This window comes from Rhinopithecus roxellana, chromosome 6 (assembly GCF_007565055.1).
Source record: "Rhinopithecus roxellana isolate Shanxi Qingling chromosome 6, ASM756505v1, whole genome shotgun sequence".
NCBI classification, from domain to species: Eukaryota; Metazoa; Chordata; class Mammalia; order Primates; family Cercopithecidae; genus Rhinopithecus; species Rhinopithecus roxellana.
This window is the reverse complement of record NC_044554.1, coordinates 51,395,513-51,411,846: the sequence shown is the minus strand read 5'-3', so window position 1 is coordinate 51,411,846 and position 16,334 is coordinate 51,395,513. Positions and strand designations below refer to the sequence as shown.

The 16,334-nt window shown below is 44.5% G+C and overlaps 1 protein-coding gene across 2 annotated transcripts in view; it reads right to left on the bottom strand.

Moving 5' to 3' along the window:
* DENND11 (DENN domain containing 11) overlaps positions 1-16,334 on the bottom strand; it is a 47,765-nt gene that overhangs the window by 10,904 nt on the left and 20,527 nt on the right. For both annotated transcript variants that reach the window (XR_747622.2, XM_010359818.2), the window contains exons 4-8: positions 10,324-10,477; positions 2,592-2,730; positions 1,498-1,629; positions 1,215-1,365; positions 442-510 (exon numbers count right to left, since the gene is read on the bottom strand). Coding sequence is in view for 1 of the 2 variants with exons in the window: in XM_010359818.2 (XP_010358120.2) it covers positions 442-510; positions 1,215-1,365; positions 1,498-1,629; positions 2,592-2,730; positions 10,324-10,477 (645 nt within the window). In the remaining variant the exon portion in view is untranslated. The remainder of the gene's footprint in view (positions 1-441; positions 511-1,214; positions 1,366-1,497; positions 1,630-2,591; positions 2,731-10,323; positions 10,478-16,334) is intronic.

The window sequence follows — 16,334 nt, the reverse complement described above, 5'->3', positions numbered from 1 at the left end:
CCTGGTTCCTACACCTACGGGGCAAAGAGATTTCATTTGATTCAAGAATTAAAATTTCAGATTATCCCATAATACTCAGTGCAAGGAACTACTCTATTCAAAGGAGGCAATGGAAATGAGAAGTCCCTGAATCCTGAGGGACAAACAACTTCTATGCAGTGGACATCCTTGATGTAAAAGCCCAACAAGAAAAGAAACACTTAAGACTCCTGTTTTCTCTTAAGGGCCCTGCTTCTTTCCGTAAGTCCTCTGGAAAGAAGTTCCCCCAATGGCATTTCAGGGCTCAGGTTTGCCTCTGTAAGGAGCCTGGCTCTAAGTGCCCTTGGCAGCAATGAAGGGCATCCCTGGTCTGCAGTGAGTGACATGGGAGGGATGCAGGTCCCTCAGTTAGTGCTGAAGGGATCCTCAGGGAGACCCCACGCCTATGGCCCCAGGACTCACAGCACGAAGAGGTCCTCTTCACAAGGGTTGTAGTCTTCTTCTACTTCCTGGGAGTACAACAGCATCTGCCTGTTGGGAAGGAGATAACCATGAGACTCTGGTGCAGGTGCCAGGACCCCAGTCACAGGTGAGGCCTCAGTCAGGCATCTTCAATGGGCCACCAGCTCCCAGGAAGCAGCACCAGCCAGGAAAGGGATCAACAGGGTTTGGACTCAAAATCCCTGGGGTCCAGGGCCAGTTCTGCCCCTGGTCATCTTAGGCAAGTAACAATCTTTCCTAGTTGTCTATCAGTGGGGGATGATGATAACATTATTTCATAGGATCACCTGATTATTGAGAATGATCACCCCATTATTTCATAGGATCACCTGATTATTGAGAATGACATCAGATACATATAAGCAAGCTTCTAATACAGCGACCAACACAATGAAGGTGCTCAGTCAAGGTGCTTCTAAGCCGCACACACAGGTACATCTAAAGGTCACGTGGAGAGCATCTGGCAGCTAAGGTAATGTCCACGGGTTCCAAAGTCCATGAGAAGAAAGAAACCAGCACCGTGGATCTACTCCCCTCCTATCAGGGCAGCATACAGAGAGCCTGGCCTCTTCCACTGCAGGGCTTCCCTTCGTTTCCATCTCCATCCCAGGCAGCAGGGAGACTGGCAGAAATGTGTCAAGGGAAGGGGCAGAAGACAGGTTTTGCAGAGACCCCCACGCTGGAGCTGCCCTGAGGAGGGTGGAGCCCCTGGTTGTTCCCTTGGCTGCCGCTACCTCTGCTCATTGAGCCGGCGGTACTTCTCCCTGTCAGCGCTGTTGATCTTCAGCAGCGGCTGCAGGTGGTCGTGGTGTGTCTTCACATTCTGGTTATCCACGTAGACATCATACAGCTCCCGCTTCTCCTCAAATATCTTCTCTGTGGTGCCTGTGGAACCCGGGGTTAGAGAGGTGGGAACCCACCCGACCCCACTGGGAAGCAAGGCGCCCAGGAGCCCCGTGTCTGGGAGGAGCAGGGCTGGGACCTGAGGGCAAGATGAGGGGAAGGCCCCGTACTCACAGGCCACATAGGACACCTCTACCTCCAGGCTCTCGATGTCGGCCACGTTCACGTAGAAGAAAGGCTTGGACTCAGGAATGGTGCCCCCGATGCCAGGCAGTGAAACGTTGGCCAAGCAGCAGCAGCAGTACACTGTGGGGACAGAGGAGGTGAGCGGGGAGAGTCTGCCCCTCCACCCCCTTCCTCCCTTGGAGCCTGCAGCTCAACACCTCTGCTCTAGGCTATCTGGTGCCTCAGGAGCCAGGTGGTCCTGGCATTCTGAGGAGACTGAAGGTAGCAAGCCTCTTTAGGTCCCACAGGAGAAACTGATCCCTCAAGGTGACGTCAGCAACATGCTTCCCAAACCCAATAAACATTTCTCAGTCTCTGTCTAGCTGGTGTTGCTTAGAATTGGACCTTGCCAGAACTCCGGCCTCTATAACCCTTGTGTCTTCTGGTTCCCCCTTCTGCCTGTCCCTCGCCAGTACTTTCTGTCCTTCCACCTTTCTGGTCCACCTCCTGTGTCTGGAACACCCCTCCACACTTGTACTTTCCCCAGGTAATGCTGTCCCTCTCAGATATGAGTGCAGAAATAATCTATCTCCCTCAAATCTTTATCTCCAGCTCAAATGCCCACAGGTCCTGACCCAGCTATGCAGGGTGGGCAGACACCCCTGCTGTGAAGGTGTCAAGGCAGCACACCCTCATCACATCCCACACTAACCTTTTCAAGCCAGCCCCCGGCTGCTCCTCAGTCCCCCATCTGGTGGCCCCACCATCCTTGTTATCCTAGACTCTTCCATTGTAGCCTCACACACATCAGAACCTTTACAATCCAATCTGACAAGTTTGGTCTAGTTTCTCTAAAATACATCTAGAATGCATCTTCTCTGCTTTAATCCAGACCCTAATCTTTGGCCAGGCCACTGATGTGTCCTCCAACCCATCTTCTACATTGTCACCAGCGTTCACAGCCAATCAGGTCACTCCTGGGCTTAAAACCCCATCCCCTTGAAGTGGCCCAAACTCTTCCAAACTTGATCAGTGACAGAAAGACTCAAGCAGTTTCTGCTCCAGGGATTTAAGCAGCACCCCTCACTCTGGCTTCTGGTTACCTCTATAGCACACCACGCCCACAGGCGGGGGAGAAAATATCAAAATGCGCTTTCGAAGTAAGGCAAATTTCCAGAGGATGAGGATCTGTTCTCCAAAGAACTTTATAAACTGAGACATGCAGCCAGCTGGGTGTGTGATCTGAAAAAATTGAGGGGAATAGGGAGGAGAAAGTGTGAGGAACAGCTTGTTAGAAATATAGCAAAAGGTATCTAATCCTTGCCTCCGAAATTCTGAAGTCCATCCAAACAGATACATTAAAGGATGCTTATTTCCACACAAAATGTTGTTTTTCACTTTAAAAGTCTTACTTTTAAACTGGATTTCTATAATACAACAGGTCCCTGATACACTGATGTTTGAGTTTAGAGATCATTCTTTTACTCAGGAGAACAATGCAAAGAAAACAAAGCTAAATTTAAATTTTAAAAAATTAGAATAAAAGCATCTCTGAAGACACATTCTGCTTCAATAAGAAAACTCAACTCAAAAACATTACTAAGCACTGTAAGTAATAACACAGTGAGCAAACAGTCCCCAGTCAGATCCCAAATCTACAGGACTACTACTGTGCAAAGTGAGGTGTCTGCAGAAGTCACAGGTAGGAAGGAGCCCCTGGCATAATCCCTGCTACACTTCACCTCTGACCACTCTTCCTTCTTTTTTTGAGATGGAGTCTCACTTACTCTGTCACCCAGGTTGGAGTGCTGTGGCATGATCTTGGCTCACTGCAACCTCCACCCTCCTGGATTTGATTTTTCTACCTTAGCCTCCCAAGTAGCTGGGATTACAGGCATGCACCGCCAAGCCTGGCTAATTTTTGTATTTTTAGTACAAACAGGGTTTCACCACATTGGCCAAGCTGGCTTTGAACTCCTGACCTCAAGTGATTCACCCACCTTGGCCTCCCAAAGTGCTGAGATTACAGGCGTGAGCCACCACGACTAGCCCCACTCTTCCTCCTGACACTAACTGGCAACCCCTGAATTGCCTTCTGGGAACCCTGAGCCAAGGAGTATCATAGGGGTTAAGAGCATAAGCTCTGATCCCAGGAAGAGCTGAATTCCAATCCTGACCCTTGCCATTTACTAACAGGGAGATCTGGGGAAAGTTAGCTAATGTTTTCAGTTCACTATCTTTAACTATGAACTACGGAATCATCACCTACCTTGTAGGGTTATAAGGACCACCTGAGACAAAACATGAAATAGCACATAAAAACAACCAAGGCTATTTTTAGAACAGAAAGGCTTCAAACCCCAGGCCTTGTAAGCTTTGTGAAAGGTCACTTCCAAGCCAAAGTGCCAGAAGTAAGAGCTCATCACCCATCAGGGAGGCAGGCAAGAGCACTTCTGAGAGAGGCACCGACTCCCAGGCTGCCTGCTAGGGTTTAACAACCACCAGCCTTCGGGGGCACCTACACCCGAGCCTCAGGGCGGCCTCTGCACTCTGCCTGTCCAGGTCAGGGCTGTCTTGGGCCCTCCAAAGCTGCATCTGCAGTACCCGGAGAGGGTATCCCTTTACAAGGCATCGCTCCTGCACTGATGCCATCCCCTACCCCATGCCAGGATAAAGGCAACCCTGTGCTGAGCATGCCATTTGCCACCATTGCCTACTCCTCTGCCACCACATCCCAAATCATGAGGAGGAGAGGCACCAAGTGACCAAGGCTGGTTGCATCCCTCCAATCACTATCTCTCATCAAAGTCTTAACAGCAACCAGATAGGAAAGGGCGCCAAAGCACGCCCCGGTTCCTCCCAGCTTTCCCACTGGTTATCTTCAAGCGTCCAACTTGTTCTTCCACCACATGGAGGCCAGGCAGGGCTCGCCCAGCGTATATTTTATAGGTTAGTGGGAGAAACAGGTAAACAAGCATTTAAAATATAGCCTGATGGGAGCCGTGATAGGAGAAGAATGGGAGTTGGCGGAGCAAACCAGAGGGTGCCTCACCCCACTCTAGGAGAGACAGAAAAGACTTCCTGGAGGAAGTGATGTTGAAGCTTTGACATAAAGATGATATCTGAGGCTGGGCGCTGTGGCTCACGCCTGAATCCCAGCACTTTGGGAGGCCGAGGTGGGCAGATCACAAGGTCAGGAGTTCAAGACCAGCCTGGTTAACATGGTGAAACCCCATCTCTACTAAAAATACAAAAAATTAGCTAGGTGTGGTGTCACGTGCCTGTAATCCCAGCTACTTGGGAGGCTGAGGCAGAAGAATCGCTGGAACCTGGGAGGCAGAGGTTGCAGTCAGTTGAGATTGTGCCACTGCACTCCAGCCTGGGCGACAATGCAAGACTCCGTCTCAAAACAAACAAAACAAACTAAACAAACACATGAATCTGAGGGAAGGTGTTTACATACAAAGGCCTGCAGGTAAGAGGGAACATGGCCCTTCTTGGGACCTGCAAGTAGTTCAGGTCCTGTGCCCAGGCCCATGCCAGGAAGCACTGCCCATAGGACCACCTCTTCTCTTCTAAAAGAGTCAGCTCTAGAGACTTCTCACCCCTCCTCACTTTACCAGGCTCACTGCACATGCAACAGAAATTTCTCCTGCTTTCATTGACATCTCTTTCCCTTTTTCCAGCCTTGTTTCTCTGTAGCTTTTACAGAGATCTCTTTCCTTGATGTCTCCAGTGTGTACCTTCATGTTTTCCCTCCAACCTTTCAAGTCCATACTCCATCCTCTTTTCACTCTAATTTCTTTTTACTCCCTAACCTCTGTCAGCTCAGTCTCCATAGCAGGCTCTGATAAGACCCATGCCTGCCACTAGGGAAGCCCTCCACTCCTGGGGCCCAACCCTCCTCCCCTATATCCCTCTCCCACTCCCCCACGTTCCTAAGGGGAGCATTTAGCAGGCACATCTGGATCTCTCAGAGAGGTCTTCCTCTTCCCTCTGCTTCCTTTCCAGTTTATTTTCTTTCCCTCTGAAACAGTCCTATATCTGACTCCTACGTTAAAAGTCTACTTCTTTAAAGCTTTTTTTTTTTTTTTTTGAGAGGGAGTCTTGCCCTGTGGCCCAGGCTGGAGTGCAGTGGCGCTATCTCGGCTCACTGCAACCTCTGCCTCCCGGGTTCAAGCAATTATCCTGCCTCATCCTCCCAAGTAGCTGGAATTACAGGCGTGCGCCACCATGCCTAGCTAATTTTTGCATTTTTAGTAGAGACGGGGTTTCACCATGTTGGCTAGGCTGGTTTCGAATTCCTGATCTCACGATCCACCCGCCTTGGTCTCCCAAAGTGCTGGGATTATAGGCATGAGCCACTGTGCCCAGACCAAAGTTTTTCTTTATACGTGTGTTCATGTTGTAAAAATTCATTGAATTATATACATAAGATTTTTGAACTTACTTCTATAAAGTTTTATATTTCAATAAAAAGCTTAATGATATATATACATTATTTTCCATACATGATAATCATATATACTATTTTTGAACTTATTCCTATAAAATGTTATATTTCAATAAAAACTGAAAGATATATTACATTATTTTCCATCCATGACAAGTATTATATCATACATGCTATTTTTTTTTTTTTTTTTTTTTTGAGACGGAGTCTCGCTCTGTTGCCCAGGCTGGAATGCAGTGGCGCGATCTCGGCTCACTGCAAGCTCTGCCTCCAGGGTTCACACCATTCTCCTGCCTCAGCCTCCCGAGTAGCTGGGACTACAGGCACCCACCACCACGCCCGGCTAATATTTGTGTCTTTTTTAGTAGAGACAGGGTTTCACTGTTAGCCAGGATGGTCTCGATCTCCTGACCTTATGATCCGCCTGCCTCGGCCTCCCAAAGTGCTGGGACATACATGCTATTTAAGTGTCGTCATTTGTTTTTTCCTGGCCCTGCCTTTTTTATACATGTAAGCCTTGCCCTACCCCATCCCATACTTTACCTCATCCCAGGGAATACATATCTTAATAAGCTTGTATACACCCATCAATACTTTCCATGTTTATGTCTGGGTGTGTGTGTGTGTCTATCTAGACAGAGACTGTGACTGTTTAACAACAGTGTAATTGTATCACATGTACAGTCAGCCGGCCCTCTGTATCCCGATACCATATCCTCAGATTCAACCAACTGCGTGCAGATAAAAAATATTTGGAAAAATAAATAATAATAAATATATGTAAAAATCAACATAGCATAACAACTATGTGCATAGCATTTCCATTGTATGAGGTATTATAAGTAATCTAGAGATGATTTAAAGCACAGAAGGTCCCTGATTTACCATGATTCAACTTACCAAGTTTTCAATTGTATGATGGGTTTATTAGGAGGTAGCCCCATGGTAAGTCAAGAAGCTCCTTAAGACTTTGATGGGATTATGGTTTCTACTGAATGCGCATTGCTTCCACACCATCATAAAGTCGAAAAATCATACATTAAGTGGACCCATTGTAAGTCAGGGACTGTCAGCTGCGTTGCCAGCATTAAATGCACTTTTGACTTACAATGTTTTCAACTTAACAATGGGCTTAGTGGGGTGTAAACCCACAGTAAGTTGAGGAGTATCTGTATATGGGAGGATGTGCATAAGTTATATGCACAGACTACACCCTACTATATGGGGACTTGAGCATCTGCAGATTTGGGTATCTGAGGCAGGTCGCCTAGAACCAAGGCCCTGCAGATACCAAGAGATGATGAGTTTTCTGCACCTTGCTATTCTCACACAAATGAGATCTGGTGGTCCTTCCATGTCATCTTCTTATGCTCTAATTCACTATTCACCACAGCTTTCAATACATAGGCCTTCTAGATTTCTACCACTGTGAACAATGTTGAATTAAATATTGTTACACATACATCATTCTGGTATATAGATCCTGAGGAGTAAGGGTGCTGAAACAAAAGCCACGTATGTTTTATTTGTTTATTTATTTAGAGAAGTCTCACTCTGTCGTCCAGGCTGGAGTGCAGTGGTGCGATGTTGGCTCGCTGCAACTTCTGCCTCCCAGGTTCAAGCAATTCTCCTGCCTCAGCCTCCCGAGTATGTGGGATTACAGGTGCCCACCACCAAGCCTGGCTAATTTTTGTATTTTTAGTAGAGACAGGATTTCACCATGTTGGCCAGGCTGGTCTCGAACTCTTGACCTCAAGTGAGCTGCCCGCCTTGGCCTCCGTAAGTGCTGGGATTACAGGCGTGAGCCACCGTGCCTGGCCATGTTTTTTATTTTGATGTGCTGACACACTGTTTTGTAAAAAGAAGACACTCCACATTTGTATCTGCAAACATGACGGTACCCTCTTCCCCGTATCTCCTAGGGTCTAACAGTTATGTTAATGAGCTGTCCTCAAAAGCATGGGCAGTTTTCTTTTTTCTCCCTTAGTCCCTCATCTCTGAACTCTTATGGGGAGGAATATGAGTGCAGTTAGGTCACATGCAGGTCACCTCCCTGTAGATTTGGAGATAATTCCAAGAGAAATTTGACTCTGAAGGAAAAAAATGGGTCTCAGTTATGAGCAGACAGAAAGAGAACAGGACTCAGGTCAGTGCAAGCCCAGAGTACCTCCAATGGCCCTCTGACCATTTCTTAATGATTGTCTCTCAGCCTATACCGTGGGCTTGGGAAACCTGTAAGGACAATTCCTAAACTCACACGCCAATTGGCTTCCTGTTAGAGTTCCTCAATGGAGAACAAGGATTGTAGATTGAAAGGCAGAAGGAAATCTCTTCAGCTTCTTGCTCCAGCTAGTATTTCTCCAGCAGCAGAAGACACCCATGACTCCAGTCTCCAGCTTTCCTCAGCATGCACAGCACAGGTGCAGCCACACCTCCTGAGAGGTCCCAGCATAGATGCGCAGTGCCTCCTTCAGTGATCTAAGTACTGGCTGTGCAGGGACCCCTCCTGCAGGCTCCCACGGTTTTGATCATTCTGCTTCTCTTGCTTTGTTACCCCAGCCCTAGGGGAGGGTGGAAGGCAGCCTCTAAGACAGTCCCCAGTGATACCCACCTCTTGGTATTTACGGCCTTATGCGATCCCTTCGTCCTCTTAATTTGCTTCTAAGAAAATATGGTGACATTGCAGGGCTGTCACTTCCATGATTAGGTTACAAAGGGTTCTGACTTCCATCCTGCTAGTACACTCTCCTACTGGCTTAGATAAAGCAAGCTCGCATAGTGGAGAGACCCACATGGCTAAGAACTGAAGGGAGCCCCCAGCTAACAGCTAGCAAGGTACTGAGGCCTTCAGTTCAAAACAGTCCTCAAGAAATTCAATCCTGCCAACACCCACATGATCTTAGAGGTGGACACCTCCCCAATCAAACTTTCAGATGATCCCCTAACCCTGGCTGATACCATCTCATTAGAGATCATGACATAGAGAATCTGGTTAAGCCATGCTGGGATTCCTGACTTACAGAAGCTGTGAAATAATAAATATGTACTGTTTTAAAACATTAATTTGGGGATAATTTGTTCCACAGCAATAGATGACTAATACAGGGCTTTAGGCTATTGTCTATGATTACTAATATATTGGTTACCTATTCCTTTTTTACTCCTTCAGCCTTCCAACTCCTATATTACTGATTTCCTGTATTAAATTAGTTTGAAATACCTAGCATGGTCTCTTTTCCCGGTAAGTCCCTAATTGGTACTTATTAGGATTCAAGTTCCAAGGTCTACTATTTAAGGCTCTCTACAATCTAATTTCAGCCTAGTTCTCCAATCATTTCCCTCATGCCAGTTGACTTAATCCCAGCCAGACTAGTTTGCTCATGTCCCATGAACTTGTCTTGCATTTTTCCGTGTCCACATCTCTGCAAAGACAATAAAGTGGGGCAGGACACATGCACTGGCTGTGGCACTAGACCTCTGTTTAAACCTTGGCTCTAACTCCTATTAGCTATAAGACCTAAAGCAAGTCACTAGCCCTTTATAAGTTTCAGTTGCTTTCGCTGGAAAACAAGGATTAAAAAAACATTTACTTTTATTTTAGAGAATGCTGCAACAGGTATAGATAAATAGCTGGCACAATGCGTAACTCCCAGAAGGTGCTAAGAAAGTGACAGACCATGGTTCTCACTGCTGCTCACACCTTTCCTGGTTCTGGAATCAGCATTCCTCACTTTCCACCTAGCCAAATACTCAGGGACTGCATCCTCTCTCCTAAGGCATCTTCCCAGAGTTCTCCCTTGGACTCTTGGCATAATTTCTTTACCAGGGGAGCCCTAGGTTTCCATGGAAACACCCTGCGGCCAACCACAGGGGACAGAGAAGAAAGAGAAAGAGGAGATTCATGTTCTTAGTCATATTTGCACCGTTCCAACACCTAACGCTTCTCTGGGTGCTTTGCTAACTGTAAATAGGCATATTCTAGTACCAAAGCCAAAGTACTTCAGAAACAAATACAAAATGAAGTAACATCAAAAGTATATTCACTAAGAAATGTCGTACTTATATTCATCGAACTCTTCATCTCTAGTTCAAATGTCTGGTGTTAAAATATCAGAAGCAATCAACAGAATTAAATCCATCTTTTCACAACTGGCCTATCATGCCTTTATACTATGATTACAGAAGTGTCTAGAAAGCATATTGTTTAAGATAACTTGCTTTATGTTTTAAACAAACCAAATGCTTATGTTGCAACTCTGCTCTATGAAAAGTATTTTGTATGATCCAAAGACATAAATTTTTTATTCATTAAAAATTAATCAACAGCTACCATTCCCAGATACAGATCCAGTATCACGTAAGAAAAGGAGGGCCAACCTCACCTTCATCTCAGGGTACATGTATCGGTGGATGGAAGGCAGCCAGTAGACAGGGGGCAGGCTGCTGCCTCTGCCGGGACCAGCATGGAGCACCCCTTTTTTGTCCTCATAGAAGGCGGCCAGATGAGAGTAATGTCCTGGCATCTCCAGCTGGTGCCTGCGGAAAAACACACACATGCATACATGCATGCACACACACACACACACACACACAGACAGTGAGAACAGCCCTGGTCATAGCTCTGCTACCACTCCTACCCCCCGCCCACATCAAGGGCTGTAACGCTCAGGGGCAAAGGCCCTGACATACTCCAAAGATCCCCATTTGGAGGCTGCTCAGGTCACCTCCTTTGATGCTACAGAAGATCCTTAGGAAAAGTTCAAACATGGGCCTGAAACTCCCTGACAGCACCATGGAACACATTCTTTTTCTCATGGGAAACAGGCAGAATTAACAGACTATGACTAATGTCTATTGTTCTTGAGCAAGGTACGCTGGAGACTGGGTGCCACTTCCCAGAGAATGGCTGCTTCCTGTGTGAAGGGCCAGCTTGGAAGCCTAAAATTCCCTGCTTAAAGCCGCTCTTTGTTTAGAGAACTCACGCTTGCCTGCTTGCTTTGTTGTTATGGAAGAATACGGAGAAGCTTACCCCCAATGTCTCAAATAAGAGAAAACAATTATTACTGGATATCACCAGGGCTCATAATTTCTGCATTAAGTATAATAATAAAGAAATAAAAAGCATCAGAATCTCTTCTCTGCCCGCCCCACTGGCTCGGGTCGCAGAGCCTGGTTGTGGCTGGCCCTGCTGGCTGACCCCAGACCCCAGACCCCAGAAAGCAGCACCCTGGGCCATTTGGACAGTGGAGAATCCTGCCCCCCAGTGGAGCTCAGGAGCACTGTGAGGACTGTTTGTCACTATGTTTAATGGGGGTGTTATAAGTTGAATTTTGTCCCCACAAAAAAGATGGGGCCCCAGCACCTCACTCAGAATGGGAACTTATTTGGATAGCATCTTTACATAGGTAATGGAGTTAAAATGAAGTTACTGGAGCCGGCCCTGGTCCAGTATGAATGCTGTCCTTATAGAAAGGGGACTTTTGGACACAGAGACACACACACACAGCAAACAGCGGGTGAACATGAAGACAAGAGACTGGGATGATGCATCTACAAGCCAAGGAACCCCAAAGATTGCCAGCGTCCACCAGCAGCTAGGGGAGAGGACTGGAACGGATTCCCCCTCATAGCCCCAAAGGGAACTCACACTGCTGAGACCTTGACTTTGGACTTCCAGCCTCTAGAACTGTGAGACAGTATGTTTCTGCTGTTTCTGCTGTTTTAAGCCACCCAGTTTTTGGCACTTTGTTATGCAGGCCCGGAAAAGCCCTAATTGAGGGAGGAATAAAAGGCACCAAAACCCTCTTAGCCCATCGTTATTTTCTCAGTGTCCTACAATTTCCATCAATCAATGAACAAAAAGCAAAATACAGCTTCACTGAGCAAGGGAAACATCCCTAATTATGGTTGGCCCTGGAACAGCGGTGATTAAAAATAGGCATTCCCCGCTGCCACACTGCCTCTGCAAACTGCCACAGTGGCTTACCCCAAACTATGACACAAACTGTTCAGAGTCAAGATTTCATCAACCAACTATAGCCTTCCATTCTCCAACCATCTCCACTCCAGAGTGACTTACAGCTCTTATGTCAAAGTGATGACAACAGACCTTCAGACAAATTTATATTTTAAAAAGGAAAAAAAATCATCACTATATTCATAAAATGATTACTAATATAAGATGGATGATAGCTCCAATTTCAGGGCTTCTATGCATTTTAAGTTTTGACAAGGAGGTAGTCCTCCTATAACAAATAACTAGTTGGGAGGAGGGTGCTTATAATCATTTAGCTCACTTTTACAAATGTTCATGAGCTAGACAGGAAACCCATGGTCTAAGCTGTGTCTGACTATTCTGAAAAGATGGCAATTTCAGATACTTTTTAGGGATGTTGGTCAAACTGATCAAAGTTTGATTCACAGAAAAATCACACAAAGGCAATTATGTTCAAAGGTGTTTTTATTAGGATGGAATTTCCCTAAAAAGAACACTGAGAATATTTTATTATATTTTAATACTATATTTTTCTGTGTTAAAGGGGGCTGTGTCAGGGGTAATTTATATTTTTTCATTCAAAGGTATTTCATTAGGATCAAATTTCCCTAAAAATACTGAGAATCATTTCATTATATTTTTAATACTACATTTTCTGTGTTAAAGGGGGCTGTGTCAAGGTAATATTTTTTCATTTTCTAGGTTTATTGTTTGCTGATTTGCTGCTCAATTGCCTTTTCTGTTTGACTACATTAAACTGTATACTTGAATCACGATTCTAAAGAAAAGTTCGGTACAAAAATTAGAGTCCTTTAGACAATGAACTAATATGAGGATTCTGTCCTTTTACTCAGATATTACTGACTGATGGGACCGAACAAGGCAATAATATGGAATCTGAACATAGACACAAACATAAATTGGCAGTTCCTGGATGAATGTTAAGCAACTGTTGTATGAAAGCCTTAAAATTTAAACACACTACAGATTTTGCAACAAACAAGATTGTCAAACCACAGTATCAAGAAAGACCGAAAAGTACTGAAACAAGACTCAGAGTGCTGGAAAAGTTAGTCTTCAAAGATGATGTCAAAGGAGCCCCTCCTGGTGAACTTACCTACAAGAATGCAGAAATTGAGAAACCACCACACTGAAATGTATGCCAAACCACCTATGGAAACCATCCAAGAGCCGTGACACTGTAAAAACTAGAGAACAACCTCAATATGTATTATTAATCTGAAGCCATAGGCTGCTGGGCCAGAGACACTGGGATTCTCCTTAAGCCCACAGCTCCTTCACTGATAAAACACAGCCATATGTGGCCATGCAGATGCCCAATGATACTGACCCTGCCTGTCCCTACCACACCGCCAGTAATTCATCCACAATCAGAATCAGAGATGCCTTCGTGCGACAATTACACTTCATCACTCTGGTGTGTTAATTATTGGTCTGAACAGGCCGGGCGTGGTGGCTCATGCCTATAATCCCAGCACTTTGGGAGGGTGAGGTGGGCGGATCGCTTGGGGCCGGAAGTTCCAGACCAGCCTGGCCAACATGGTGAAACCTGTCTCTATTAAAAATCCCAGCTACTGGGGAGTTGAGGCACAAGAATTGCTTGAACCCAGGAGGTGAAGGTTTCAGTGAACCAAGATCACACCACTGCATCCAGCCTGGGTGGCAGAGCAAGACTGTCTCAAAATATATATATATGTGTATGTGTGTGTGTGTGTGTGTGTGTGTGTGTATTTACGTATGTGTATATATGTGTATATGTGTGTGTGTGTGTATATGTATGTATCTGTCTGAACAAATGGCCTCCTAGTTCCTGGCTTTGCAAATGCAGAAAAATAAGCACCCCCATTTTCTACTGCTGGTGCAGGGATACAATGGCACCACCTTATGAAGCGTAACTTACAGCTTGTATTAAATTGTACATTGTATATATCCTCTGATCCAATGATTCCCCTTCTCGGATTGTGGCCTAAAGAACTATTTCTAGATGTGAACAGTCATTTACTCATAAGGATGCTGATGTGCACCGTGGTGAAAAAAATAAGGAACACCCTAAAACCCCAATAACAGTGAAACAGTTAAATAAATTGTGATGTATCTATATATTGAAATGCTGTGAAACCACAATAATATTGAGGACTATAATTCATGATACACTGGAAAGGTTAATTTACCAAGTTACAAAATTTACATAATGACCTCAATAATCCTTTTTTTTTCCTTTCCCTTTTGGAGACGGAGTCTCGCTGTGTTGCCCAGGCTGGAGTGCAGTGGCGCGATCTCAGCTCACTGCAACCTCCACCTCCGGATGTATTTATCATCTAGCTTCAATAATATTTGATCCATCTGGTTATACCTATACCCTATACCCTACCATCACCACTTTTTTCCTAGAATGTCTTAAAGAAAATCCCACCTCATAACATTTTGTTGATAAATGATTTGTAAGGCATCTCTAACTGATAAAATCTGTTTAAATAACTAACACATAATCGCCATGCCATTATCTCACCTAACAATAATAATGCCTTAATATAAATATCCAGTCCACATTCAAAATATAGCCACTGTCCCCCAAACGCTATTTCACAGTTGATTTGGATCAAGATCTGAGCAAGGTAAAATGTGGTTATGAGTCATAGGCCCGTTTATTCAACAACAGTCCCTCTTGCCTTTTCTAATTTAATTTTTAAAATTATGAAATAGTTCTCCGATATCTTCTGATTCACAAGAAATAATCGTTAAAAGACTCTTTAGAGATACTGAGGGCAAAAATAGGTTTGGAACATCAGAAGTCAGAAGAAATACGAAACACAGATTAAGTGCTGCAGAAATGAAGACTAGTGAATTCATGTAAAAGCGGCTGCCATATTCAAGTATTATCCTAACCTAGACCTGAGCTTATCTAACTGTGCTTCCTTCTTTTCCTCATACTGTCATACAAGTCTCTTCTGTTACCTATAGCCATCTTTAATCACCAAGCCGTAAAACCTTTCTAGCTATGACTCAAAATCTAGAAGCCATAAAAAGACGAATGAATTCAAAGAAAAACACCTATATGACAAGAAGGTAATGTTAAAAGACAAATGATAAAGTGTTATGTAAGTTTTCAATTTATATAACAAAGAAAAAATTTCCCTATCATAACAAACTCCTAGAAATTAATAAGAAAAGGCCGGGCGCAGTGGTTCATGCCTGTAATCCCAGCACTTTGGGAGGCCGAGATGGGTAGATCACATGAGGCTGGGAGTTAAGAGACCACCCTGACCAACATGGAGAAACCCCATCTCTACTAAAAATACAGAATTTGCCAGGCGTGGTGGCACATGCCTGTAATCCCAGCTACTCGGGAGGCGGAGGCAGGAGAATCGCTTGAACCCGGGAGGCGGAGGTTGCAGTGAGCCGAGATCACACCATTGCACTCCAGTCTGGGCAACGAGAGCCAAACTCCATCTCAAAAAAAAAAAAAAAAAAAATTAAGAAAAGCTAAACAACAAAATGTAGCAAAGGCTAGAAATGGTTCACAGAAAAAGAAATACAAATGACTCAAACATATATAAAGGTGCTCAACCTCACTTATAAGAAAAATAAAAATTAAAACTATACTGATGCACGGTTATTTTATCCATCAGGTTAGAATGTCCAAACTCCCAAACTTTCATTTTTGTGTTGGCAATGTTGTGATGAAACAGACATTCTCTTGTATTACTACTGGGCATGCAAATGGTACAACCTCTATGGGAAGCAATTTGACAGGATCTATTAAGATGATATATACATATATCCTTTAAGCTATCAATTTCATTTCGGAAAATTTAATATACAAATCTACCCCTCACGTGTGAAATGCATGATATTCAATGCAGCATCATTTGTAGCAGGAAATGGACTGGAAACAACCAAATGTCTATCAATAATGAACTTGATAAATGCTATTCTATACAAGGCATATGACACAGCTGAAAACAAGGAAGAAACTCTCAACGTACTGATGAGATCTTTCATACTGTTGAATGAAAAAGGCTAGGTGCAAAACAACACGAATAACATGCTATCTTTTGCAAGAAAAGGGAGACAGTATGAATATACGTTTGTATTTGTATATACACACACACACACACTTTGAGATAATACATGAGAAATGAATTATGATTACCGAGATTTGGACGGATATGGGAACTGGGTGAAGATTTTTCACTTTATGTGAGTGGTAGTCTGCCACACTCTTCTTTTAGTAACAGAACCTTCCAAATTTTAGATGGACACATGGATGCCCAGCTAAAGACCACATTTCCCAGATTCCCTTGCTACTTATGTGTGTCTAGTAACCAAGAACTGGTCAATGGAATGTGAGCAGAGGTGGTGTGTTCAACTTCCAGA